The sequence below is a fragment of the Colletotrichum scovillei genome, assembly GCF_011075155.1.
Source record: "Colletotrichum scovillei strain TJNH1 chromosome Unknown Contig00006, whole genome shotgun sequence".
Lineage (NCBI taxonomy): Eukaryota > Fungi > Ascomycota > Sordariomycetes > Glomerellales > Glomerellaceae > Colletotrichum > Colletotrichum scovillei.
In genome coordinates this window covers 608,248-635,400 of record NW_023336264.1, presented here as the reverse complement: position 1 = coordinate 635,400, position 27,153 = coordinate 608,248, and the positions used below count along the sequence as shown (strand labels likewise).

Sequence of the window (27,153 nt, the reverse complement as noted above, 5' to 3'; positions counted from 1 at the left end):
AGAGCTGCTTTGAGGACATTTGTTCAGTAGGGTGCGTGGAGGAACCGCGAGCAAAAAGCGACAAATTGTGTTCGCGAGCGGTATGAATAGCTAGGTTTGTATTACGCCTCTTCAAAGGCTAATGGTCTGCGCCATTGTGTTTTTATTGTATTGGTATCATAGGCTAGCACGTTACCCCTGAGCCCTCGCGGGCCAGCAAACTTAAGTCCCTTTTTGATAGGAGTTCCCTCTAGAGCCCTTCTCTGTCCGTTGTCCTCCTATCTTGCTCAAAAATGATGCTTGAACACGCTTACATACCTGTAAAAGGATCTCTGAACTCAAGCAGATCGCGCTGCCCGTAAAACTCACCGGCAACGGTCAGAATCATGTTGAGCGTCGCCCTCATGTTCATTCGCGCCCTCAGCTGGTCCGAAGCCTCGCTGTCGTCCTCACCGTCTTGGACAGCCTCTTCCACAATGGGTTCTTCCGACGGTGCTTCTGAAGGCGCATCCTCGACGGCCGCCGCAGTGTCTACCTGGGCGAGTAGTCGAGCGCGAGCTTCCTCGAGCGTTTCGACCGGCGCCGGCTCTTCTTCCACGACCTCGCCTTCGTCGATTTCGCCGTCTTCGGAGACGTCCATTGGCTCTGACTTTTGGTCGTCGTCGATTTCACCGTCCTCGACTTCGCCGTTGCTGACCGAGTCCTTGGGTATCGCAACATCCTCTCGGAGCTGAACACCAACCCTCTGACCAGGCGTCTCCGCCCCAGACGTCTCCCCGCTCCCCTCCCCATCCCTCTCAGCAACCTCCATCTCCCCCAACGCCTCCTCATCGTCAGAACTCTCGTCAACAGCATCATTCACCCCCAAATCCATCCCCTCCCCCTCCAAAGCATCCCTCAACGCAGCCATATCCGCCAGGCTCTGCATCATCAGCACCGCCCGCCTCCCCAGATCCCTCACCCACCCGACCTCGACGTGGTTCATCTCCCCGCGCTCCGGCAACCGCGCAAGCAGCGCCCACAGCCACCGGCTCGTGCGCTCCTTCATCTCGCTCCCGCGCCGGAGGAACGCGCCGCCGCCCAGCAGCACGCGGAGCACGCGCAGCACGCCTTCTTTGTCCATGGAGGCGAGTTGTGCCGGGAGCGGGTCCGCGTCGCGGAGGCGGTTGGACCAGGTTGTGTAGGTTGCCGATTTGGGCGCGAAGGCGCCGACGCGGAAGTCGTGCGGGGAGCCTGGGTGGAGGGCGGCGACGGCGGAGGCGGGTGGCGTGGCGTGGAGGAGTTTGCGGAGGCGTTTGAAGCGGGTGAGGATGGCGGCGAAGTAGGCTTCGCGGATGGCGGACTCGGAGTCGGCGCCGGCGTCTGAGGACTCGTCGTCTTGGTCGTCGTAGATGCCTTCGTTGCCGGGCCATTCGCCTTCTTCTACTTCGTCGTCGTGGCCGGTTGTGTGAGGTTTGCCCCAGTTGTCGGGTCGTGCTGTGTATGCGCCGTCGGCGTAGTATCCCCTGAAGTCGCCCTCGCCTGTGGTGTAGATATCGCGATCGCCCTCCTCCTCTTCGTACGCATCCTCCCAGTCGCCGTCATCGTACTGGAGCTCTTTCGGAAGTTGCGGGCCGATCGGGACCTTTGGTGCCACGAGGAGGTGCGGAATACCGTTTGCTTGTGTCCTATAACACTCACCATATCAGCATCAACCCGCGCTACTTCGAAAGACCAGTTCAGCACATGGGAAAGAAGGCAGCCTAGTGAAAAGGGGGCATTTCTTACCTCACCGACTTGAGATACGCCATGGCATCTCCATCATCCTCAAAATCCAGCTCCGGGTCCACCGGCACCGTCGTCGATCCCGTGGCAGATGAGAAGACGTATTTCTGTCCCCACGTCGGGTCGATGTGAGCGTTTTGGTGGTCACGCGCCTTGTTGTTCTTGTTGCGTTTGGACGCGGGCTGCTGCGCGCCGTCGTTGCCCTCGGAGGCTTCGTAGCTGCGTTTCGAGGCCATTTTGGAGGGTATCTTGGGGCTTTTTTGCCGCTGGGCCCAGGAGGTGGTGTGGGAAGGGCAGAGGAAAAGTTGGCGATGCTTGTGCAGCGCTGGCGTTTGCGAGAGGTTGACGAGTCCCGGTCGCGAAATTTCCCCCTGGTTGGAGCTTCTGCCTCCCGGCGCTGATCCCCAACTTTTCAGTGGAGAAATGTCCTTATTTAGTGGGTCTTCGTCACCGGGCTAAAGCCATCCGACTAGCTTCGGGACAATGAAGCTTTTACGACATGTTTTCAGGAACAAATTGAGCAACATCACTATTGTATGCCATGTGCTGACAAGCACCAGATTCCAGAACATGGTATGCTACCTCCGCTTATGCAATGACAGTAGACTAGATCTAAGCATTTATAAGAAATGGATTCTGGGGTCTGAAGAGCAATTATTCCTACTTGGGTACATGTTTTTTAATTTCACCTCGCTAAGTAACAGACTCAAAAAAGAATAAAGTGACAAGTTGACCACCATGATTGGTTTGCGAGGGTGAAGTCAATGAAGATATTTCGCTCATTACCGTGCCAATAGCTATCATGTTCTTGTGGTTTAGGTTTGGAAAAGGCAAGGGAAACAAAAATGGAAGGGTCCAACAAAAGGGCATATATCTAGAATTTAAAGCGAACAACCGCTCCTTCGAGACCACCGTCTGGATCTATGGCATGCGACTCCCACCATATGTTATCTAAGCAGCCGTCACAACACACGTAAAGTATCCGAGTTGAGGTGGTCAGTCTTGATTTCTCATGAGGTAGCCTGAATTATACCACACGCATATGAAATCGACGCTCAGCCTCAGGTTTCCCATTCAACCACACGGGTATCAACTGTCTCGCTCCTCCCCATCACAATAGATCTCCTTCCATCGTTGGCTTATGTCCTTATCTAAACGGTCTAGTGACATTTCTGTCACCAGCACAGCAGCGCCCGTCTAGGTCGGCGAGGTCAGATCATGCTGTGTGAGAGGTGTTCGAGTGGTTAAAGAAATAAATAGTCCTATGAAGTCAGACTTCGAGTTGACTGAGGGGCGCGCTGTTCGATTCCGGGCAAGGGCTTGAATCATAAGGACAGTGTTCACCCTCTAATTCTTCTTTTCTTTTTGTAAAGTCTGGCTTCTATTGCAAAACTATTTCGTGTGATTACTGAGAGCTAGAGCAGTGGTGAGCCAGAGGATGCATCTTTTACTTGCTCACTCACCTGAGTAACTTCTTTAATTCCTCATGAGGCCCATTTGTTCCCGTCTCAGATGAGTATGACTTGTTCGATAGACGTGAAGCAGATCTCGGATCACTTGGACGGCTCCTATGATTCGATTCCCACAGCCTTCAAGTTGGCTCAAAAAGAGTTTCGAGTAGGAAATCCACCGCTCAAAATCTAATTTTATTCTTTTGAATCCATGAGTTGATCTATGATATTTATTCCAAAGTCTCTTGGCACTTATTGCCTCTAGCCGACATGAGGAGGTCTCTCATGCCGCATAGCACGGCCTCCGCTTACGTATCAGAGTCCACTTCTCTACCATAACATAAAGCAACCATGGTCTCGTGCAAGAGCTAGAAGGGATGACAATCTCTTTCACTCAGAAATAAATCTAGTCCGCACGAGTAGTTCGGATGTATGTTGCGCGCGAAGGCTACTCTACTGAGTGCACCGGGCGTGGGTGAGAAGGCAAGTAGACACAGGTCTGTCAACCTAACGCCATACCTTGTTGGCCAGAAATCGTAGATCAGCCTCTCTGTGTTGATTCCACGAAGAGTTCTCGAGGTAGATGGAGGTGCTGAGAGGCTTTGGGGACTCTGACAGTCTCTTGAGCAACACATGCAGTGCCTTTGTTGACGTGTCGTCGACATTGTCGCTGAAAAGGCCGATGTGTTTGGCAAGCTGCCGGCTTTTGTACAATGTCAAATTCACTTATATACTCCTTGAGCTCGAATGGGCCTTATGTTACTATCATATAACAAGCTATTTGAGACGGTCCTCTTCCGGGGTATCTTCAACCAAGAGGTCGACTTCCCTGACTGTGTTGATGACAGTGGATTTGCGAGAAGATTATTGGTCTCGTCTAAGGAATTGGCGGCTCCAAAATGCGATGGAAGGTCTCTTTCCGGTGCTCCGCTTCTAGCAGCACGCAGGAAGCCGGGCGGCCCGCGGGTTTCTCCAAGTATATTCAATGAATGATATACTATTGAAGATGGGAGCCGGGTAAGACGATTTTCCTCCATTAGGGTTACGGAAATGAGAAAGGGGACCGGCAGTTCATATATTGTTCTACTTACCGCTTGCAAGCAGCGAACCAAGGAGAGCATGATGAAGGCGTCACTCGCTTGGGGACAAGGTATGCAGTGGCTACCCATCTTGACCTGGACCAATCCTGCCTCCGTCACACCACCTCACCACTGAGAACTGCCCCAAATCTGGTCGGTTTGAGGTCTCTCGCAGAGAGGAGAAACGCACAAACTGTCTTTGAGGCCAAGCTATGGCCCCCATACACAAGCCTAGATAGATACAGAATCAGGCACATAATCCTATGGAACCAAACGTAATGTGGCGGCCCACTTGGCCTCTGTTGGCAGCATATCTTGGTAGCCCGAGAAAACTATCAGTCGGTCTTATTCATATTATTACCTTTTGTTGAAAAATATGGTCATATTATTTAGAGCATCTTGGACCAAGTGCTGTTCAGGCTTCACTCCCAAAGATTTTGAGTTGACTTGGATATGCAAGCTCTGTCACTCCCAACCAGCCGTTGGAGGAGCCCGTGGACCCCTGTCCAAGCTCCAGATTCAGTCTCCACTTCCGTCCATCGACTTCAATCTACCTTGCACGAGGTGCCCCGAACTTCACAATCGCATCCCACCCACACACCACCGATTGCGACAATGGCGACGACAGTACCAGACCAACCGCCCCCTCCACCAGACAACGAACCAGTCTACGGCGGCTACACGCGATTCGAAATTGAGCTCGAGGTATGCATGCACACGCCTCCTTCATCTTCCAAAGGCAGCCACCCACGCGCGCACTCTCCTCTCCAGCGCATCGACACGGAAACACACAGTGACGAAGTCAAGTCATAAAGAGAGAGAGAGAGAGAGAGAGAGAGAGACAGCTTCGCTAACCTCTTCGTGCGCGCAGTTCGTCCAGTCCCTCGCGAACCCCCTCTACCTAAACCACCTCGCGACCCAGAAACTCCTCACCCGCCCCGACTTCGTCGCCTACCTCGCCTACCTGCAGTACTGGACCCGCCCGCCGTACCTAAAGTACCTCATGTACCCCGGCCCGACGCTCAAGCACCTCGAGCTCCTGCAGCAGGAGCAGTTCCGGCAGGACGTCATTAGTCCCGACCTCGTGCAGAGGCTGATGGACGACGGGATGCGGGCTGCGGTCGACTGGCACCGGAGCGATGCGTGAGGCTTTGAACGGCATGCGCCTTCAAAGTTCGGGAGGGACACATGGGCACGCCATTGATAATCACGCGATTGGTTCCTGTTCTTTTCATGGATTGGAACGACAAGCCTTGGGTGTCTGCGAGATTTGCCGCGAGCATACGGCTAGGACCAGAGACTATAGGATCGAGGAGCCAAGGACCGTTCGCGGTATGAGGCCAGCTGAGGCGGGAAGACGTGCGCGGTCCCTGAGCAGCATGACTGCAGACATATCACGAATTTAATGACCAAGATAGGGGAGGGCCATAGGGAAGTGTCAGTCATATGATCAAGCAAGTCGCGGATAAAGATTCGCTTGCAAAGCGGCCTAGTAGGAAAGGCTGTCTCTGAACAGGTTTATAAAACAGAGAGACGCACCTACAGCGACTTGCGTATAGCAGACTAAACAAGAATAAATCCACACATCGTCCCCAACGCCTCGCAATGCCCAGTGAAAAATATCAAAACCTCCCTCGCGTCTAGCATCAGTTTTCTCTCCATCTGTTTCCGCACGACATGCACTGCAAACACACCCAGTCAGCATTCTGCCCCTTCGATAAGAGACCACGGCAAAAAAGCATACCTTGTAGAACGTAGTCATGGGCTCATCAGCACTACGAATCTGGACCTGGAAGAAGGCGGCCTCCTCGCCGTTGCAGCCGTCCTTGGGGCACTGGGCGCGCGCCTTGTCGGCATTGTCCCACTCGCCGGGCCCGCCAAAGACGTCCTCGCGCTCCTTGCGCTCAAAGTCGCGGCGGGAGTAGATTGGCTCGGTGATGGCGTGCTCAAAGGGGCAGGTTCGGCACTCGAGGCGGTTGCGCACGCCGGCGTAGGCGGAGACGGTGAGGATGTTGGCGCAGTTGGGGCAGACTGGGGTTTTGTTGTCTTGTTAGCGAAATGCGCCTGGTATGTAAAGGAGGAGGGGTGAGGAGGGGATGGGAGCTTTGAAGTCTTACAGAGCAACATCTTGGCGGTACGTGTGATTTGCGATTAGGCGGCGGTTGTTTGTGCAAGCGATTAAGTGGTCACGGAGGTATGGTTTGCTGCTTGGTGATGTGCTCAGCTCACCGCGAAATCGCTCCTCGGTGTGATTGTCCTGGAAAATTCGGCGGGCCTCGAATGTGACGGTGGGGGACGAAGCCACCATTCACCAGCCGGGGAACAGTCACCAGCGACCAGCGTCATGTACATAGGGAAGAAAAAAACGGTACAGGAGTCCATCCCGCCGGAACCCGGCCACAATAATGTTCCGTGCCCCTCCAAGAGGCACCCGTTCTCACCCCGCCTTACCCGTCCCGTCCGCCTACCTGAAGTGCAAATAGCGGGGTCAACGGACTGTTTCCAGGATTGCTGGCCCTTTGTTCGTTGTAAGCGCTGCAACAAGCTGCTGCTGAGGTTTACCTTACTGGGCCACCTAGCAAGTAACTGGACGTATTAGGAGGAACGGGAAGTGACTTGGGCGCCTTTTACGGTACCTAAGGTGCTAAGTTAGGCCCTTCTATTCTGGATCAGGGGTTTGGCGATCACTGCCACCTCCTTGACACCACAAACCTGGAAACTGCCGCGTAGCCTCTCAGCCCCACGAGCCTAGGTATACGTAGGTAGGTAGAAAGGAAGTTTGGGTACCTACGTAGCTGCACCTCACCCTCATCTGAAAGCCAAACGGAGCCCAAAGTTCAAGTGACGACTCGCAAACATCTCCCCGAACCCAGATCTACCTCACAGCGCGATCGGACGTTGCGCGACTCACCTTCTTCCTCCTTCATCTACTGTGCAGCATTCTTCTCCCGCAACCTCACACATTCGCCGCCCTGGACGAGCCCTTCGTACCTGGCCTATCGCCCCTCATCTTTTCCCCCACGATAACGCACCTTGAGAAAAGGACGAGCACCAAGGCACCACTAAATACTTTTTACCCCTCACCGTTCTTTCTACCTCAACTCCTCCCCGCCGTGACCTCCGATCCACGAACCCCACCAAGGCGACGTCTCCCCGACCCAGCACGGAAGGCCAATTCGAAACACCACCTTCCTTACCCAGCACAGCACATCGCGGCAACAGCAAACCCTCGTCATTTCCACTTCGTCCCCGAGACCGCCTCCTTCCCCACGATAGCCTCGTCGTGAACAAAACCGCACACGCACACCCACACACATACACAACTCCACAATCATGGCAGGGGATCACGAGGAGCACGAGGTTCGTCTGCCCACTTCTCCGCCGCACCGAAGCATTCCTCTCGTAAGAAACGTAAAGTAAAGAGCTGACACGATACCTGCAGGGCGCCTCCGTCAAGGAACTCCTCATCGAGGCCGCGCGGCGCGACAACACTGAACTCTTCAACGACGTCATCGCCGGCATCAAGGACGAGAATGAGCTCTCCCGCATCCTCAACGAGACCACCACCGTCATGGGAAACCACCTCTACCACGAAGCTGCCTCCCGAGGAAACTGTACGTCTTGCCCTCACACACTTCCTCGAGACAATCGAACCCTCCCTCAAAACCGCCGACTTCCTTCCTTTCCCACACCATCCCCCTCATACTATACAAAGGCAGGATGCTAACTCTAATACCCTCCCATAGACGACATAATCGACCTCCTCCTCGACCAACCAAACTTTGAATGCGACCCCATCAACCGCCAAGAAGGCGACACACCCCTCCACAGCGCCATCCGCTGGATCAACAACGAATCCCAAGCCAACCGCGAATTCGGCAACGCCCTCGTCGACATGATGCTCGAAGCCGGCTCCAGCCCGCGTATCAAGAACAAGGGCGGCCTCACCCCCCTCCAGCTCGTCGACCCCCGCAACCCGGCCCTCCGCGAACTCATCCAGAAGCACGAGTACGCCTCGCTCAACGCGGGCGACTTTATCAACGTGGACTCTTCGTCCGCGGGCAAGAAGAGCAAGGGCGGTGCGGGTGGTGCGCCGCCGGCGTCGGCGCCCCCTGGTGCGCCTCCTGCGATTCCGAACTCTGCTGCGCCGCCTGTGCCTGCGGGGTACGCTCACGACGAGGAGAGTGACGATGATGCCGAGTTTAGTGGCAGTGATGACGAGGAGAGGGCCGAGTGGGATCGGAGACGGAGGGAGCGTGCCGCGCGCAAGGGTTGAAGTGTTTTGGTTGTTAGAGCGTTTTGATGACCTCACGGTGAAAGGCAGAGAAGGGAGGACTGTGCAGATTTCAAGCACAAGTTGATTGCACTTTTTTTTCGCCGGTACATCTGTTCCATGTCAACCCCTCGCCTCTTCTCAACACTCTCTACCACATCGGACGGCAGAGAACTAGAAGAGGCGCGGGTCAAGACACGTACAAAAAACAACACGGCAGTACGGAGTACGGAGAGAGGGGCAAGAAGGAAAGAGGCGATGTAGGAAAGAAAGAGAAAGAAAAGAATTCCACAGCTGTTAGACTACTTTTTCCAGTGTCACGATTCATGGGTCAAGGTGTTTTTTCTTTTCTTTGGGGCGGCAATCATCTCACGAGAAAGTCAGAAAACAGAAAACACGGCACAAGTAACATGGAGTGAGACGGGTATAGACAAACAGAGTCGGGAACATTGAGCCGAGGTTTTTTTTCGAGGTACATTATTGCAATCCAAACTTTTCAGTAGTTGTCAAGGTGTTCCTGTTCAGGTACAGAGCATGATGGATTCACGCCTACCTTACTTTCGATATACCTAAGAAAAAGTCCTTCTGAGAGGAGAGCATACCTGATGATGATACGAGCACGCTCTGGCCCGGGTCCGTGGCGGCGGATCCCGTCTCCGTCGGTTCCCTTCCGAAAGGTGAAAACTCTCCGCTTGTCGCACACAACTACCTGCAAGAGTGTGGGCGAACATGAACCTCGCGATGCAGTGTAATATGTCTCAAGGACTGTAAGAACTTGGGTCGAATGTCTTGTAGTACCCATTCTCTATCAATGTCTTGGCGGTGGTTGCTCATTTTGACTCCACTCATGTGAATCACAGTATATTCAAAGTATGAAGTGTATTGTATTTATCATGGGTATAAGTCTTCTAGGTACTCGAAAGGAAGGTTGCGGCTATAGTGTCTTATAGCTCACACTGTTGAGCCTCTGTATCATCGTCTTGCGCCATGCGTCTATCGTCCATGCCTCGTACAATCATTCCAGGGTATCCCAATGCCAAAAATCCCAAACTTGCAAAGAAGCACGGCAGATTGCGCGGGTCCAGCCCCGTCGTGCTTATTCCAGAGAAAGCAAAAAAAAGCAAGCAACCCAAAGGCATCTACCAACCCAACAGCATGACAGCGGTTGTAGCCGCCGCACAGATGGCCCACAGAGACGACGAAGCCAGGCCTGGAGCAGCGTTCTTTTCGCTCTCAGACTCTATGTAGGATTGATTCTTAACCAGGTCCAGGTTCTTCTGGCTCAAGAAGCCGGCGCTTGCGAGCTCGAACAGTTGCGGTCCCATGGTGCGGAGAATGTTAGTGCTCCTTCCAGCGGGGCAGAAGACAACCTCCCAGCCGCCGCCTGATGGGATGATGAAGGTCGACGTTTGGTCGTCAAAGGCGAAGCTGTATGCGTCGGGGCACAGGGCCTTGGCGTGTCTGGAGTACAAGCCTGGCTTGCACTTATTGGGGTCATGCCATTTGCCTATACAGCAGTCGTGATCCGAATTCGTGGCCGCGCATTGGCTCTTGCACGGGCTGAAGGTCGGTCGCTGAATGTTGTCGTCGGGATAGGGGTAGACACCATCGCCTGGCTTGTCTGGCGGGTTGGAAAGCAGTGGCCACGGACACCAGTCTTTGGAGCTCTCGTTGGACTCAGTCGGTTCCCAAGGAACAGGGTATGTGCTGTTGGTGTAGACGGTACCGCTTGCCGCGCGTTGTGAGAGGAAGCCCGTCGTTGCGATGCAGGCGCAGTTGGTCAGGTTTGGCGGGATATAAGTGGTGTTCTCGGCGGGGATGTAGTTGATGCCCACAGGGATGTTGTAGCCATCGACCAGGGAGATGTCGTAAAATGTTTGGCGTCCAGAGACACCGCCGGCCAAGTTGAACTCGGCGAGAGTTGCGGGAACAGCACCCTGGGTTGATCAGCCATTGTCGGTTGCATTCGAGAGGGCGAGACTTACACTGAATTCACAGTCAAGCTTTCCAAAGCAATCACCCGTCTCGCAGCCTGCCGACTCCCCATTGATGGTACAGTTGGTTCTTCCCCAAGCGCGGCCTTGCCAAGTTGGCCCAACCCACATGTCTCGACTGTCGCCCGAGGCAAGCTCGAAACCGCCGATTCCAGGACCGACGCCATGCTGCGTTGTGATGCCGGGCCAGATCGTGTCAGGACATGAGTTGGTGACCTTCAAGGGGATTCTCCCATTCCAGTCCTCGGGTGGGCCTCGTCTGGCGGGGTTGTACCGCTTGTTCAGTTGAAGGTAGTCGGTCTTGTAGTTGGGGTGATAGCTTGGGAAAACGATTGCGTTGGCTGCTGGTAGCTGCGAGGATATGGCCAGCGCGAAGAAGAGGCTCTGGCTGGTCCTCGAAGGTCGCTTATCGCCTCTCCTCGAAGATAACGAAGGTCTCATGGTTTTGTAGGCCGGCCTTCTCTGACAGGTCTTCGTTATAGTCTAAGAGAAATAGCAAAACTGAGAGTGATAACAAGTCGTGTAATTCGTCGACCTGAAAGGATCCAATGTATCTTTACGCTGGGATGCTGTAACAATTCATGATTCAGAGGGATCCAAGCTTCCGCGATTCTAGACGAACGACGATCTGGAGGTAGATATAATAACCGCCAGCACCCAACGATGTTGAGCAATCAGACGCCCACCAATAGCCTGCGACGGACCTGCACCGAGTGACGTACGGGAGCGTCGACGTGAGAGCGAATGAGCAAAAGCAAGGGGCGGCGGGATATGCCCAGAGGTGAGATCGGCCTGGTTGATCCAGGGGCCAATTCCTGATTATCCCTGCACGCGCGATGTAGCGTCAGAGTTCGACCAGGTGGGAGACGCAGGTTGGTTGGACGGGCACGGAAGGGTGGAACAGGAACTGGGTTCGCAGGGCAGGGAAAGGAGAAGTAGGTTATTTTCTTTCGCGCTTAATAGACAAGCGTTATCCGACACTAATGATGCAGAAAGGGACCGTCGTCGAGTTTTGTAGGAGGGTACGAAGTAGAGGGTTTCGTGGCATACGATAACCTCGAGTGACCTGAGGTTGATGAGATGTCAAAGTCCAAGAAGAGAGAAGAACACACCATCGCATAATGACATTACCTCCTGAACCACAGTACTTTATTTGCTGTATTCACCGCATACCTACCTTACCCAACTGAGGGGGCCTTGGTCCGTCCCATTTACCTGCTGCCACTGTCAGTTGTCGAAGGGTGCAAGATGCAGGGCCCGACCTTGGGTCGAACTTCCCAGCGGTTCGTGTTCAGACGATGACGCAGGAGCAACTGGCTGCCCGGTTTCCCGCTGGCACTGACCAGGGTCGATCTGGTCTACTTCGGCTTGATAGTGACCAGGGCCTTCCTTGCTTGGCTCTTGCTCCCCCGCGCCGTTGACCAACTGTGGCAATTGGGTCAGTGGACGCAGCTTCTCCAGTCTCCACACATTGAAGTTGCTGTGGCTGAGTCAGAGCATGTTAGGACCGGTCAGCCTCTCAAGTAGTCTCTCGCTGCTCTCCCCTCAAAAGTACATCATATCATTTGCTGTCTTATCTTTCGACATAGCCTCCACAACGTTGCTCTTAGCCATCATGAACTTGGTCAGGAACTTTCGTCAAGATAGAGGACTTGGTCCCTCACAAGTGAGAATACAGGATTAGGGTGTTTTTGATTCCGAAAACCGCTAGCCGGCATCCATGATCCTCCACTCCACGTAGCGCTCCCAGCTCGCAAAACACAATTCTTGGCAAGTCTTGTTCTGGTCGAGCCAAACAAGATTTGCTTAAGAGCCGGCTGGATGTATACGTACTTATAGCAAATTCCCATGTATTCCGCAATTGCAGTCAAATATGCAAAAGCTCAGATTCCCCTCCCATCGGAGGGCCTGCGAAAATCCAAAGAGACTAAACCAGCTCAGGTCTAACGGTGTGTGAGTGTGAACCTCAGGTTCTGGGCAGTTGGGATGAAGGGTGATGGCTTCATCAGGCTTGCATACGACCATCCCCCATGCTTGGGTGGATCTCTCTGCGACCCCGTCAGGAAACAGTAGTCTTTTGAAAAAAAAAATCTTGATTTCTCCCAAGCGGGGAGTGTCGTGCGTCTACAACACTTGACAATAGGCCATAATCCTTCCGCGTCATAAAAACCTCCAAAATCCAATCCTCGTCTTCCAGTCATCTGTTCTGGGAGGTCTCTTCGTGATATGTACTCTCGGCCATTATTAGCCTCGGGGCTGTCCTTCTGGCCCCCATCACCTTTTCGAGGTATCATCCGAGTGTATGGAAACGAAATGCCCAATGCAAGCAAGCAAACATTATCAATCTCTCGCTCTCTCTCTCTCTCTCCCTCTGCCTCTCCTCTTTCTTCGACCACCGTCTTTACCTGAAGCGCGCTCTGCAGCGGCCCATGACCTCGCCTTGGCAGACCAGCTCTGCGCTGAACTCGGATCCGTCGAGCGTCAGGTAAATGTCAAAGTAGACACGGTAGAATGTGCCCTGTGGTGTGTCCATTCTCTCAAAGTCCTTCTCTAGGTTCTTTCGCGACAGGTCCGAAGTCAGGGTGACAACTTCCTTGATGCCTGTGTCCGAGGTTAGCAATGGTCAATTGTGAAAATCCATTATTGGACTTACGAGGATCCTTGGTATACTCGGGGCAAACATCATCGTCGCAGGCGTACAGAATGTCCTCGTACATGAGCGTCGCACCTGGTGCAACTTGACGGAAGAAGGAGACCTTGACAGGCTCGCCAATCTTGACCTTTTGACCCTTTTGCACAAAGATTTGACGGGTGAACTTGCAGCGGTCCTTGCCATCGAGGGATGGCACACGGTAGGCCTCGGGATGGTATCCTTCCTTAAAGGGCTGCAAGGTGGCCATGAGGTAGTGACGACGGGCAACACGGTGTGTGACGACGCGCTCGGTGATGCCGGCAGTAACAGCACCCTTGACGATAGCGGCCACGGAGTCCATGGGACGGACAACCTTGGACTGGAACTGGGGAGGAACGTGGAGCTTGATCTGCTGGAAGAGGTACTCGGAGGCACCGAATCCACCAACAACGAGAATGTTTTGCAGTGTCCGGTTCTGGGCCTGGATGGCAATGATCTGGTTTCTGACGAGCTCGAGAATGCGGTTAACAACGGGCTCGAAGCACTGCAGAATCTCCTCGTTGGTGAACGTCATGTAGCCCTCCTCGATGCCGGCCTCGGGGAACTCAGCCTCGATACCAACGTCGACGGCCCACTTCTGGCCGTTGTTGCGGAAGTCTGCCTTGATACGGTTCTCAAAGTCCATGATGCACTTGGCGTATACGCGGCCGGCCGTCTTGGATCCGTCGGGCAGCTTCATCTTGCGAATCTTGGTGCGGAGGATGTTGCTGAAGTTGCGGTTCAGCGCTGTTGAACCGCAAGAATCACCAGATCCTGCCGTGCACTCGGCAACGGTGAAGGGGTTCTCCTCCTCGACCTCGTACGCGATCAAATCGACAGTACCACCACCGCAATCGACAATCAGCACGGCGTCGTGGACCTTGAGGTTCAAGAGTCCCGTCTTGGAACAGAAAATAGCAGCAGCTTCGGGCTCGGAAACTAGCGTCAGCCGGTTGTCGTTTTCGTCTCTCAGGAAACCGGCCTGGATAGCGGCGGCTCTGGTAGCGGCCTTTCCTGCATCGTTCCAAATGGCGGGGACGGTGAGATAGTAACGAATGTTCCGCTCCTCACGGTTGAATACTTCACCGAGGGTCTTTTGCAGAGCCGAGCGCATAGCCTGGCGGAGCTTGAAAAGATAGTCGGCCGCAACATCGATTTCGGACTTTCCAGGAGGCAGAGGAGGCAGGTTGATGGGGTCGATATATGTATTGCCGGACAGCATGAGCTGCAGCTTGAACCACTCGACCTTTTGCACGCCGGGCTTCGGGTATCCAGTAGGGGCGAGGGCGTCGGCGATGTCGGGACCCCAGCCAACAACCTTCTGGTACTGATCGTAGTAGAGAACCGTGGGGATCTAGAGAGACAAAAGAGTGTCAGCAAAGCACGAGAGCAAAACGCACCACGCTATTGTCTGGGTACCCGCGAGTTCTTCCTACCTTTTGCTTCGTGTACGAACCAGCGCCAGGCCATTCTGTTATAATGTCTTCCTTGGCTTCGTTGTTTGTCGCAAAAGCAAACGCCACACCGGAGAAAGTTGTACCCTGTGGGTCATGTCAGCAACGCGGCATATGACAAACATTGTCTTGATCCCAAGAGTCCACGTACGAAATCGATACCGACAATCAGCTGAGCCTTACTCCTGCTGTTGCCTTCTACCTCGGCCGCGCTGCCGCCTCGCTGGTACTGTGCCATGGGCCCACCTTGAGGAGGACCCGGGGGAGGATAGCCACCGCCGCCGCCGCCGCCGTACTGAGGAGGACCGCCCATGGGATGTCCCTGGCCGCCGATGGGAGGAAGCTGAGGGGGGTAACCGGCGACGGGAGCACCAGTGTTGATGGGAGGAGGACCGCCAACCATCTGGGAAGGCGGGGTGCGAGCCGGACCTTGACCCGTCATGGGGCTGGTGCGACCCATGGGAGGAGGACCGCCTTGAGGAAAGTTGGCCGAGTAGCTCGGAGGCCGGTTACCGGCGCCTGGGTGTTGATTCATGGGAGCGATTGAAGCGGAAGAGGTCGAGGCAATGGAGCCTGGGCGGACGGGAATCTGTTGCGGTATTTGAGGGGCACCGGAGGGGTGACCACCCTGAGGAGGAGGGGTCGGGCTTGGGGTTTGGTTCGGATCGGGTGTCTGGATACTAGCAGTTGACTTGCGTTTGCCGAAACCAAAGCCTTTCAGGCGGGAGTTGGAAAAGCTCATATGGGATTACTGAGTCGGGGAGGAGAAGAGGGAGAAAAGCGAGGGCCCAAGGTGGGCAGGACCAGCAGAGGGTATATCGATTTGGGTTGCAGGGCGTCGGCAGCCGTGCGGGTGCGGGTGTGTGGTGCGGTGCAGCAGAGTAGAGCAGAGCAGAGCAGCAGAGAGGAGCGGTGGTGGTGGTGGTGGTGGTGCTCTTGGTCGTACTCGAGTAATAATCGGCGGGATGATGGATTGGATGGCCTGGGCTTAGACTTTTAGGACTTGTTGCTGCGGCTGCTGGGCTTGGGCTTGGACTTTTGGGCTGGGGGTGTCGGGGTTGGGGGGAGTGAAGAGGAGGGGGAGGGGGTGGGTGGTGATTTTTTTGGTGGTAGGCAGTGATGGTCCGTCCCGGTCAACTTTCAAGTCAGACGCAGGTCAAGTCACGGTCCTTAGGTCAGCAGAGAAAAAGTCAAGAATCCTTTTTTAGGACTTGGCTAAGAACCTTTTTCTGCAGGTCTGGGGAAGGGACCAGAGATCCTAGGACTCTTTCTCTTTTTTCTCACACATACAGCTGCTGGGTCTGCTGCTGCTGCTTGCTGCAACGGGGTTCGGAGCTTGACAGGACGAGAACGAAGACGAAAGGCGGGAAGGCGAAGGGGGAGAAAAAAAAGAAGTGGGAAGGAGTGAGAAAATAGAATGCGGTGCTTGCTGGGAATGGGGGGGTGGAGGGGGTGGAGCGTGCAGCGTGGGCCGTCCTTCGTGGACCGTGGACCGTGGGCGCTTGAATGAATCCGCCGTTTCTGGGATGATGCGGGTTGAGGTGTGCAGTACTCCGTACAGAGCGGTGCAACAGAAGGAGCAGCAGCAGCAACGGTAAGATAGGTATTCGTAATGTAAGGTAGTATAGCAGATGGCACACAGCAATGGGCAGAGAGAAAGAAAGCGAAGGGAATTGAGAGAGAGAGAGAGAGAGAGAGAGAGAGAGAGAGAGAGTGTGTGTGTGTGTGTGTGGGAGAGTGCGGAACCAGTTGAGGAAAGACAGCGTATGAGTGAATGCGAGCAGATGTGAGAGGATTCAATAAGGCAAAGTAAGGTAAGATGAACGACTGGGATTGTGAATTGGGTTGGTGGATTAAGATGGGAGCCTTTCTCTCTATTTCTTTTGGCCAAGAGGACGACAAGCAACAGGAGCAGGAGAACTTCCAATTGTGAGGCACCCGGGAAAGCAACAAGATGTACCGATACAGACGAATGAATACTTACGGATAGGTACCTTCTCAGCCCTTCGCTCGCTTACTCTGCCTTGGTGAGAAAGAGAAGCTGTCTAGCGTAGATGAGACTTTGATGTAGCTCAGGCGCGGGACGGTAAGCCTGCGTTGCTTGCTGACGGTGTATTGAAGAAGACGAAAACAAGGGTGCAAAGTGCTGCAGTGAAGACGATGAGTTGAAAGTGACGAAGAAGGTGAGATTCGGAAGTCGGAAACGGTGACGATGAGCCGTGGATGAAGCAAGCAGGCAGGCAGGCGGGCGGGCTAGGCATGCAGAGGAGGGCGACGAGGAAAGCGACCATGTGCGGTACGAGACGCTTCCTTCCTTCAACCTGGAAGAGAAAGAGAGGCTCACGCAAAGGTGGGCTGGGCTTGGCGGCTGGACGCGGGGTCGGGTGCCCAGGTATGGAATCCGTCAGAGCAATAGAAAGCAACACGAGCAGAAGGTAGCACACACTGGTACACTAAGGTAAGGTAAGGTAAACAAGATGAAGCCACCATGAGAGGGAGAGAAGCCACAGCCTGCTGTTCGTTGTGCTAGGTATTCAGCTTCTTCTCTCTGGTCAAGGACTCAAGATTGATGGGCTAACCTATTGAGGAGTACATCATGTTGGTTTTATTCAAGGGTACTCGAGTACGTTCTTGAATATCCTGCCTGGCCATCTATCCGTACGTATACAAAAGGTAGCTGTTTCTTAGTACCTCTGCTGGCCAAATTGACTTGTCTCGTCTCGTTTCGTTCTGTTTTACGGTCTCGCTTTGCTTCAAAGGACCACCCCGTTTGCCCTCGCTCTCGCCCTCGCCCTCGCCCTCACTCTTGCCCTTGTATGCCGCTGCCACGAAGAGTTGCCGCTGCTCTGGTCCCAGCCCATGTTCCAAAGAGTGCTTGCTTGCTGCCCTGTGCCCCCCGTTTTGGCGCCTCCAAGATGGAAGGAAACCTTGAGGTGAGGTGCGAAAGGAAGTCCTGTGCGATGGCTGTCAACTGTGTACCTAGAGTGGGGAACCTTTCCGACGACACATGTTACTCTCTGCCGCCATCAACTGCGAAAGTGACATCGACCGGGATCCTCAGCCAGACGGTGGTCCGGCGATGCTATTGCTAAGGTACCCACGAATACCTACTCCCGCCAGCCAGCTGATGGCACTAAATCGAGCTGCGGGTGCGCTAGGTGGAGGAACCCCCCCTCGGGTCGCTTTCTGGGCAGTGTACATAAGGCTGAAGGCGCCCAATGGCCCCAATGCTGCCTCTGGATTGGACTGCGCAGGTTCACACTGGCTGCAGAGCACTGGAGCCCCATGTGTACTTTGTGCGAGCTCACTTCGCAAGTGTGTAAGGAACATAGAGTACCGAGTTGGGCTCTGTGTGTACCTCCAACGTATCCATCCATGTACGACGAACATGTATTGCAGGACTTTCCCACGTCCAAGTGGTACAGAACGCACACTACTTGCATGTCAGCACACAAAGCATCGTGCGATACCTAGCTGAATAGGATACCTTCCTTGGAGTGCTTGACTGGCCGGCTCTCGTCTCGTCTGCGGCCAGATCAGATCACCGACGGGTTTCGTCCCGTCTTCCGTCGCCGTTGTCAACGTCTGGGACCCGGGCGGAGGAGGGGGCCGTAGCCATTTACACGAGGCATCTCGAGACTGGTTTCTCGCTGGTGCCCGTGTCAGAGACTCAGAGAACCCCTAAACATTGGACGACGTCTGTCGGGGTTTTTTGTCTGCCCATCCCCACCCCCCGTAGAATGACAAGACATGACAAGGTTGACGGCGAAGCTCGAGCTGGATATCAATGTCTCAACCCCGGGCGGACACTTGCTGTACCTTGATGATGAAGGATGCAAGCGATCACACTGAAACGGACTGTGGAAAGACCTGACATCAAGGACAGCCAGTCGACCGCAATCTTGGTGCCTGCAAAGGAATAAACAATTAATTACCTTAGCCCTGCTGTTCCCGTCAGAGGTGTCTGACAGCTGACACGCTCTGACGAGCCAGCGCCAGCTGGTAGGGCAGGGAACATACGGATGTGACTCTCGTGGAGAAAATTGGGGACGGGATTCCCGATGCGTGGTTGCGAATCTGCTAGGCGTTGGGAAACGGGACAACTAAGACAGGGTATGGACTTAATCGTCGGTCTGCGACGATACCTCGCTGCGGGGAGTTGGGACCCAGAAATCCGGCAACCTCTATTCACCTTTGGCTGAGTCCTTTCGCAGGAACTCTAGGGCTTCAGGTGGAAGCCATCGGATGTCTGTGGCCAAAGTCAGTCAAGGACTGTATGGAGGCGTCATGGGCCACAGCTCGCCTTATCTGTATCCGTATAGGAACACGAGCACTACTAGAGCCCAATGATTATAGTGCCATGGAACCTATGACGAGCAATGAGAGAGTGTGTCTCTGGATATTGGCTCTTCGAACCCTGAGAATTATTGATTGGGGCCTAGTAGAGACTCGAGAAGCAGACGAGCAAGGCATCTCAGGGCCAGGATTCAATGGAAGGGATGAGTCTGACTGGACCTACATACCTAGTGGCAGGATCGCAATGCAGGACTTTTGACGTAGGACTTTGACAATTGAGTGTACTCCGTACGGGTACTCCATAAGCAGCACCGAGTACCTCAAAGTACATGATGTACCCTGGACGCTGGGGAGGCATCCGCACCTGCAGCTCGCCGTCTGTAAGACCTTGTCTGGCCGGTAGCTTTGAATCGGAGGCAATAATTCAGAGATCGAAAAGTGTCGCCATTGCCTCTGCCAGTCTATTTCCTTTCCCTGGTGAATCTGGCCTAGAAGTAGAAGTGCTCGAAGGTAAGGTACGCCGGATCAATCGCGAACCCACGGCTCTTTCCTTTGTCCTGGTAATCGTATCGGGGGAGGAACGTGGGGGTGGGTGGTGTAACTGTAACTACCTAAGGGAAGCCGTAAGGTAAGGTAGCCTACGGAAACCTACCTCGCAGATTGGCAAGCACCTCAGGTTTCCCCTCTCTTTCCTGGTCCTTGTTTCTCTTGTGGCTAAGGTACCCCGCCAGGTCAAGGGAAGCAAGTAAGGTAAGGTACCTTAGGAAGAAGGGACCTTGGGTTCGTCAGCACTTGAGAAGTTTGGGTTCCTGCCAATTTCCCTCCCGCCTTGCCAAATGGCAGGAAGCAAGAACATCAAAAGGCACCTTCCATTACTAAGGTAAGGTAAGGTAAGGTAAGGTAAGATTAGGTAAGTACTTGTAGATGTTCATTGCCGTCCAATGTCTTCCATTGCCCTCGCCCTCCTTGTTCCTTCATGTTCCTCACGGAAGTGCTCAAAATGTATGGCTGCACAGCGAACTGAACTTTCAATTTCCAAGGAGACATTCGCGTTCGAATCCCCTAGATACGTCAGCATTCCGCTTAGCGCTCCAACTTACAGAATATTGATGCAGATGCAAGAGGCCTCACCCCTTCTTCGCTCTCACTGCCAAAGAAGCAGAAAGCCTCGCTCCCGCCAATCTTTTCCCGTCTCGAGAGCATCAGCTGGAAGACCGACCGATGCCACAGCTGTACCCGCAATTCCAACCTCGTACGACTACCTGCGAGATACATCAAGACTTGAACCCGAGGACGCCGTCCACAAACAGTTGGGTGAGGGAGACCTCTCGTTACGAGCCATGCCTCGTACCCTACTAACCCTACGCGAGGTAATCTTGTTCCCACAATACCTCACTGAATGGAAACCAGCCGTCGCGAGGCGTAGCACAACAGCCATGCTAAGCCCCGTGGTCGTGCAATAGGCCAGACAGGGAGCACCCCTACCTGCCGCCGTCCTCTGATCCGACTCCGCAAGCTCAGCCGCACAGCTATTCAGGTTTAGCAGCTTTCCCCAAGCCGGCGCCAAAGCTTCCCTTGTATCCAGTGCGCCAGTCTTACTTCTGCCAGTCTTCAAGCTCCCATCACTTGATGCGTCAACTATCAAGAGCCCCCTCAGAGTTTGAACCGGAGCTCGGTGCCGTTGGAGCATACAAACCTTGGGTACCCGAGGCCACGGGACGGCGCCCATGGCCCTAGGCCCCCAGCCTCCCACTGATCTGGTGGTTGGAAGGCCTTTGCCAGGTTTGCTATTACGGCACACCGATACCCATCCCGGCACGCCGTCGCTCCGGTCGGGCTGTCAATGTCCCGGATCCTAGTCGATGGCACACTTCCGTTGCATCGTGTTTGTTCGTGCTGTGGACAAATGTTACGAGGGTCCCACGCGTCCTGGACACCGCCAAACTCTTCTCCGCCTTGCCCACTGCGACCTAAGCTTCTCGAATCCGCGTAATTCCAATGGAAGCACTGCCACCCAACCCCGTCCGTTCGGTGGGCCCACGTTCCTCGGAGCAGCTTGGAGGCTCCGGACTGGCTACGGCTAGGTCCGAGTAACTTCTACCAGGAACATGGAAGAATGTGGGCTGTATCTGCCGCGTGGACAGTCCCCAGTATCGCTGTCGCCGTGACGCCGTGGGCCGGGATATGTCCACGTGTCCGGAAGGGCGCCGTAGGGGTCCTTCGGGGCTCCGGCCGTTGCCCCCGAACGCTTTGGGCCCGCGTCCAATCGCTCCCCACCCGCTTCTGCTGAGAATTCTGGAGACCTGTCGACTGAAACCCGAGCCGTTATGGCCGGCAGCATCCTGACATGCCGGCGGCCGGGTATCGGTGCAACGAGACATACCTTTACATCAGACACGGTTTGGTGAAGTACGCACTTGAGTTCGACGCCGGTTCACGGCGAATTTTGTGCATCCCTTGAGGGTCTTCCTTTCTCCCATTTCATCCAATGCAACGTGCGGTCTCCCATACTTGCCATTGAGCTGAGGGGTGGTGAAATTGCCCTACATGCTTTCAACCAGCTCTATGTAAGTGCGGGGGGGCATTCGAGGGAGACTCTGCTCGCAACTCTGCGTGCCGCTTCTCTCCCTTCGTGTCCCTTTTCTAGGCTTTGATACGCGAGACAACACGCCTTCTTCTTACGTGCCAATGGAAAGGAATGTACAGACACGATCCAAGTACATAGTACAATGGTCAAGTATCCTTCGATCAGTTCATGGTGAACAACTGAGTGTGGCTAGTGTCCGCCACCAACACTTCCTTTCTCGTTCAAGCTTGGGCCGAGAGCTGGATGCCAAGCTGGAAGCTACGGACGACGTCTCATTGGTCCCAACTTTCTCCCTCCCGTCCGTACGCAGTACACGCTGGATTTGTCTCCGCTGGTTTGGAACAGCCGCGGTGGCAGCAGCATTTGGGTTAAACTCGGGATACCAGGCCAGCCAAACTCTATCAGGAAAGGGAATTAGGGGACCGGCAGATTGCACGCAGAAAATGGCAGTCGCTGCAGGTACAACTGTAGGGGCCGCGTTACAGATTCAATAGCGCAGCCAAGCCACTGAATCAGCATGGCGTCCCATGTTGACGAACCTGTCCTCTTTTTTCATCCGTTTCCAGACAGGGAAGCCTACCTAAGCCGTCGCAGCTGCTTGCCGATTAATGTTTGGCAATTGCAGTTGGGGAAACGCAGGTCCGCAGGTACCGTGCCGATGGGAGAGAAGGAACCAAAGAAAGAAGTGACTGCCCCTTGCCATTCTTGCTACAATGTAATAGTCTTCCCTCGACATCGATTCTGGGCCTCTGTCTCTTCCATCATTTCAGTACGCTCCAGGTTCCTCCAATAAATGCCAAGCTGAGGCGCCACCGACCAAAGGGCAGCTGAGACACCACGAATGTCAGGATATCCCAAGATACGCGACGCCTACTGATACTTGGCTCGTGGAATGCTGGTCTGCCGCGTCGACAGCCTTATTATACCGATCCAACGTCCCACAAGCTCTACAAACGAGACTTTACCTTTCCACACAACTTGGAAAGTCACACTTGCGGCAACATGGCTTTCTACCAGATAAATCTGGCCGTTTTTGCGGCGGGCAACGGGTATCTGCTCTACCAGCAGTACAAGCGCCAGGAACAAGAAGTCATCGAGGAGCTGAAGCAGGAGGCGGCCGACTCGGAGGAGGGTTCCGATGGAGGAGATGTCGAGCATCAGCAATTGCTGTCTTCGCCTGTCGAATCTCAAAATGCAGTCCGCCAATTCCAGCTGGACTTCTTCCCGGTCTACGCCCTGGCAATGGCGGCGGATTGGCTCCAGGTAATGCGCCGTGCAACCACTATCACGGAATTAATCAGACTGACGTAGGGACAGGGCCCCCATATCTATGCCATCTACAGATACGAGAAGAACATCCCCGAGAGGGTCGTGGCTGCTCTCTACGCTGCAGGCTTCGTGTCTGGCGCCATCTCCGCGTCTTTTGCCGGCGAGCTGGCAGATCGATACGGCCGCCGCCTTGCCTGCCTTACGTACTGCGCTACCTACATCCTCACCTGCCTGACGATGCTTACCGACAACCTCTTCATCCTATTCCTCGGCCGATTCGCCGGCGGTGTTTCGACGACACTTCTGTACAGTGTGTTCGAGGCCTGGCTGATTACGGAATACAACCAGCGTGGTCTTTCGCGGACGAACCTCAAACTAGGCTCCATCTTTGGCAACATGACCACCATCAGCTCCATCGTTGCAATCCTGTCCGGCGTCGTTGGTGACATCTTGGTCAACTCACTGGGTGGCCGCGTCTGGCCTTTCATGGCAAGTGTGGTCTGCTCCGGGGCGGCCATGTGGTTGATCTTGAAGGGGTGGAGCGAGAACTACGGAACAAAGCAGCATGGCCCGGCAACGACATCACTCGCCGAGGTCAAGAGCGGCATCCAGATGATTCTGGCTGATATGCGAATCCTGTCATTGGGCCTGACGTCGACCTTCTTCGAGGGAGCCATGTACCTCTTTGTGTTCTTCTGGTCTGCTGCGCTGAAGAGCGCGCGAACCAAGGCTGGCTCAGACGAGGAGCTTCCTTTCGGGCTCATCTTTTCCAGCTTCATGTGTGCTATGATGGCTGGATCTTCCTTCTTCTCGCTCTACACCAAGACACACTCCAAGGAGACGACATCGCTCATCCTTATGCTAGTCGTGCTAGTGGTGAGCTGCTGTCTGTCCGGAGCGGTCGTGCTGGACAACGAGAAGCTGTTGTTTTGGGCGCTGTGCATGGTTGAGGCTAGCATTGGAGCATACTTCCCAAGCATGTCGTTCCTGAAGAGTCAGGTTGTCGAGGACGGGGTGCGTGGTCGAGTGTACAGTCTGCTGAGGCTACCTCTCAACGTCTTCGTTGTCGTGGCGCATAGCTTGGATGAAGAGGGTAAGTTCCTAGGATACGTCCAAGGATCGTAATCGTTGCTAACGCAGAAACAGGAGATGGACACCGAAACGCCGTCTTTATGACTTGCGCTGCTCTGCTGATGATGTCCTTCTTCATTGTCAAGAGGAACTTTGCCCAGGGCTAATTATGGATAGACGAGGATCAGTGGCGCAGTGTCTATCTTGGAACGAAGTGAAGTTGAGTGAAAGGAATGGAGTGGGGAGTTTGGCAAGCAAAGAAGCATGACGATATCAATGGTATCGATGGTCCAGTGGGTAGAGAACAACATTGAGGAAAGTAGATGATACGTGGGTTGGGATTACTGCTAAATACAGCATGGCACATACATACCTTAGTAGAATGGAAATTTCTGGAAGTTGACGAAAGAAAAAGACAAAGTGTCCTGTCACATCTAGGTACCTAGGTAGGTTATGGCTCGTGTGCGAGGCTCCCCCAGCTAGAGTTGATATTGAGTGCCGGGTGTTTTGTGATAGCCGCCAACCAAATGCTGGGGAGCGACGTCGTGGGGGAGATACCTTCCGTGCTCCCATCGTTGTTGCCAGTTGGAGGCAGGGGCCCGGTGGTCACGCTGGGGGTTCCGTTTCATCAGCTCCCCAACTTCCTTCCCTTTTTGGGAGAGCCGTTCCTGCCATACTCCCAAATACTTAAGTGTATGGAAGGTTCGCAACTTCGCCCACGGTCCATGGGACATCGTGTGCTTCGTTTCTGGCCTTCCGTGTTTCCCAGCCTTCTCCCTCTTTTCAACATCCTGTTGTCCAAGAAGTCAGGTTGTCGGCACTGGCCAATCTCAAGACGGCCAAGCGCCATCTATCTTCCCCTCCCGTAACCGGCTCTCGTTCGCAGCAAGGCCACTGAAAGATCCTCCTCTCTCCAACGATCCAGATTCCCGTCTACTTTAGACAAGCACCCTGGCCCTGCAGCTCACACCGCACAGTTGGGCGGGACCCTGCAACGGTTCGATAGCGATCTGAGTGGTCAACCCAAATCTCAAATCCGGCGCAACCCCTCTCCTCCAATCCAATCCCAGGAGTGTCTCTTATGCGACAGAAGCGCTCGAGAAGGAGAACCCGCCTCGGCTGGACGAGAAAGAAGGACGAGGGAAAAGAGAGAAACAGAGAGGAGGGGACCAAGGGAAGAAGGATCGACTTGCACGCCAACCTCCTCTTTGCTCCTTGCTCTTTGCCTTCTTGTCTCGTCTCGACTTGACCTGAACTTGACCTGTCACCTCTTCGCTCGACTGTTTCGTTTCCTCCTGAAACCACCAACTTTTGAAGAGGCGGCCGTCCTATCTCACCTTCAGTTTGTTCCACGTCAACCATAAGTAGTCCGACGGCGACCACCCATTGTGCGACAGTCTACGCTAGCAAATCAGAGTAGCGTTCGATCTTCACATTCTGATCAGAATTACACACTATCCGTACCACCACCACGACGACGGACTGCTGCTACCAATCATCATTACCAAGACGAAAACCGGGAAGCTCTGGCCGTAACTGTAGGGAGCATCTCTGGACGCCTCGTTATCAAGATTGGTTCTGCACTTTGACGTGCCCCCCGATCTGTAAGAGGGCTAGACCACTGCGTCTTGAGCAACTGCGTCACCTCACACTACGGCGTCTGCCAACTTCCTTCGAACAGGACCAGCCAGGAAAGCCAATTCGCTGCGGTCGCATGACATACGACTGCAGGCACTAGCTGGGGAAGCGACAGCAGAAAAAGAAGACAGAGACCGAGCGACATTCGTTTTGGCACATGGACTGCTAAAGAAGAGGCAGTCGTAAGCCGAGGAGCCCAGTTTATTAGTACCAAGTCCAGCCACCAACGCTCTGAGTCGAACACCACCAAGACGCACCAGGGAATTTCCCGACCGACTCAGATTTGAGACCCCCAAAGATCCGGGAACCCAGACCCAGCATCCAGGACCCAGCAGCCTAGAGCCGAGGGACCCTGATCATCGGTCTGAGGTGACGAGCGCACGACTATTACGAGCAATTGAACGAGACAAAGCGTTTACGATTCCCTTTCGAGGCCAGAAAGGACTTTAGAGAGCCTTGCCCTCTCCGCCTTTTTCCTTTTCTCCAGTACGGAGCACTCTTCTTCATCTCATAATTCCACAATTATCATCTTTTGATTTTATTCCCCGCTAGCCCCCCGCCGCCTGGCGCAACCCACGAATCCACGATAAAACGACACACGAGGACATCAGAATTTGGCGCAAACCCTGCAGAGGTCTTCCCACCTTTTGCGAGAGTCCAGTCCAGGTACACCCGGGATCCCCATATATGACCTCATTGGGGCACCAGGCCTGGGTCTTCTTCGTCTATCCGCAGCGTCACACCCGGGAAACTAATTACAGACGGGCCGTTTAAACGTGTTCTGTCTCCTCCAAAGGGCCGAGAGGGAGAAATTCGGCGCCAAAGGTCACCACTGGCACCACCCGTCGTGGCTCGCCGCTGTTATTCCGCACCCCAAACGCCGCGCACCATTACTGCGCTGCGTCTTGCGGGTTGCACTTGCACGCACCAAGGTCAATCCGGTCGCCTCACCGGAGCCAGATCCCGTCCCGGGCTACCTCATCTCAGTCTGGGACTCCCGTATAGGAGCGCTCGAATCACTACTTTATCTCAGCCAAACGCTGGTGTTTTCGCAGTGAGGTGCAGCAAGGCGCCCGCAGCGAGAATCCGAGCGTTTTCAAGCTGTCAAATACCGGCACACTGTCGGCCTACGTCCGGGGGCGAGGCGCCGATTGGCGCGCGGGTGGTCTTGGTGTCGATTATCAAGACCTCCAAGACGAGCAACGGCAGTCAAGGTCAACGACCAGGGGAGAGGATATTACCAACCAGAAAGACTTATCGAACAAAGCTGTATCAGGTGAGGCATTTGACGACAATACGCTGAGTATGAGCAAGTACGGGGTGGCGTTGAGGCAAGCTGGCAGTATCAATGGCGGCATCGTCGAAACTATCGACGACGAGACCAACAAAAGCGACGGTCACGTCAAGGGCCACGGACCAAGACACCGGAGAAGGAGGAGCAGCTTCCTGGTCTCCCATGGGGTCTCCTCATTTTGGTACGGCCTTTGCTCGGTGGTGTTTTTAGCACTCGTCCTAGTAAGTACCTCTGCAGCAGTGCAGATTCTCCTTCGTTGTATCCCGTCGTTTCCCATCAGACAAACCTTTCACACCCTTCACACTACCTGACCCTGGATCCCCAAATCCCAAA

The 27,153-nt window shown here is 54.4% G+C and overlaps 8 protein-coding genes across 8 annotated transcripts; 3 read left to right on the top strand and 5 right to left on the bottom strand.

The window, feature by feature from the left end:
* Positions 1–208: 208 nt before the first annotated feature.
* HER10_EVM0011273 (V-SNARE) lies at positions 209–1,979 on the bottom strand (the record flags this gene model as incomplete). The annotated part of the gene is made up of 3 exons (XM_035480709.1): positions 209–899; positions 945–1,646; positions 1,747–1,979. The coding sequence occupies 3 exons, from the start codon at positions 1,977–1,979 to the stop codon at positions 290–292; spliced, it is 1,545 nt and encodes a 514-aa protein (XP_035333368.1). The 3' UTR covers positions 209–289.
* Positions 1,980–4,876: 2,897 nt separating this feature from the next.
* HER10_EVM0007564 (RNA polymerase II transcription subunit 31 mediator) lies at positions 4,877–5,709 on the top strand. The gene is made up of 2 exons (XM_035477117.1): positions 4,877–4,978; positions 5,145–5,709. Exons 1-2 carry the CDS (start codon positions 4,889–4,891, stop codon positions 5,418–5,420), a joined length of 366 nt encoding a protein of 121 aa, XP_035332891.1. The 5' UTR covers positions 4,877–4,888; the 3' UTR covers positions 5,421–5,709.
* A 210-nt stretch (positions 5,710–5,919) lies between these two features.
* HER10_EVM0012146 (transcription factor S-II) lies at positions 5,920–6,589 on the bottom strand (the record flags this gene model as incomplete). Its single annotated transcript, XM_035481547.1, has 3 exons — positions 6,391–6,589; positions 6,018–6,304; positions 5,920–5,955 (listed from the first exon to the last, which is right to left on the bottom strand). Exons 1-3 carry the CDS (start codon positions 6,398–6,400, stop codon positions 5,920–5,922), a joined length of 333 nt encoding a protein of 110 aa, XP_035333470.1. The 5' UTR covers positions 6,401–6,589.
* Positions 6,590–6,992: 403 nt separating this feature from the next.
* On the top strand, positions 6,993–9,001 carry HER10_EVM0005830 (ankyrin repeat protein). The gene is made up of 3 exons (XM_035475434.1): positions 6,993–7,633; positions 7,716–7,887; positions 8,020–9,001. The coding sequence occupies exons 1-3, from the start codon at positions 7,607–7,609 to the stop codon at positions 8,547–8,549; spliced, it is 729 nt and encodes a 242-aa protein (XP_035332688.1). The 5' UTR covers positions 6,993–7,606; the 3' UTR covers positions 8,550–9,001.
* A 437-nt stretch (positions 9,002–9,438) lies between these two features.
* HER10_EVM0008973 (thaumatin family protein) lies at positions 9,439–11,833 on the bottom strand. The gene is made up of 2 exons (XM_035478478.1): positions 10,532–11,833; positions 9,439–10,483 (listed from the first exon to the last, which is right to left on the bottom strand). The coding sequence occupies exons 1-2, from the start codon at positions 10,979–10,981 to the stop codon at positions 9,686–9,688; spliced, it is 1,248 nt and encodes a 415-aa protein (XP_035333061.1). The 5' UTR covers positions 10,982–11,833; the 3' UTR covers positions 9,439–9,685.
* Positions 11,834–12,252: 419 nt separating this feature from the next.
* Positions 12,253–17,104, bottom strand: HER10_EVM0012055 (uncharacterized protein). Its single transcript, XM_035483173.1, has 4 exons — positions 14,817–17,104; positions 14,648–14,752; positions 13,194–14,565; positions 12,253–13,141 (listed from the first exon to the last, which is right to left on the bottom strand). Exons 1-4 carry the CDS (start codon positions 15,405–15,407, stop codon positions 12,942–12,944), a joined length of 2,268 nt encoding a protein of 755 aa, XP_035333455.1. The 5' UTR covers positions 15,408–17,104; the 3' UTR covers positions 12,253–12,941.
* Positions 17,105–22,166: 5,062 nt separating this feature from the next.
* On the top strand, positions 22,167–24,276 carry HER10_EVM0000445 (major facilitator superfamily transporter). Its single transcript, XM_035470228.1, has 3 exons — positions 22,167–22,811; positions 22,866–23,910; positions 23,964–24,276. Exons 1-3 carry the CDS (start codon positions 22,551–22,553, stop codon positions 24,053–24,055), a joined length of 1,398 nt encoding a protein of 465 aa, XP_035332036.1. The 5' UTR covers positions 22,167–22,550; the 3' UTR covers positions 24,056–24,276.
* Positions 24,277–24,821: 545 nt separating this feature from the next.
* On the bottom strand, positions 24,822–25,250 carry HER10_EVM0004490 (uncharacterized protein; the record flags this gene model as incomplete). Its single annotated transcript, XM_035474132.1, has 2 exons — positions 24,822–25,138; positions 25,226–25,250. 2 exons carry the CDS (start codon positions 25,248–25,250, stop codon positions 24,822–24,824), a joined length of 342 nt encoding a protein of 113 aa, XP_035332506.1.
* Between the last annotated feature and the right edge of the window lie 1,903 nt (positions 25,251–27,153).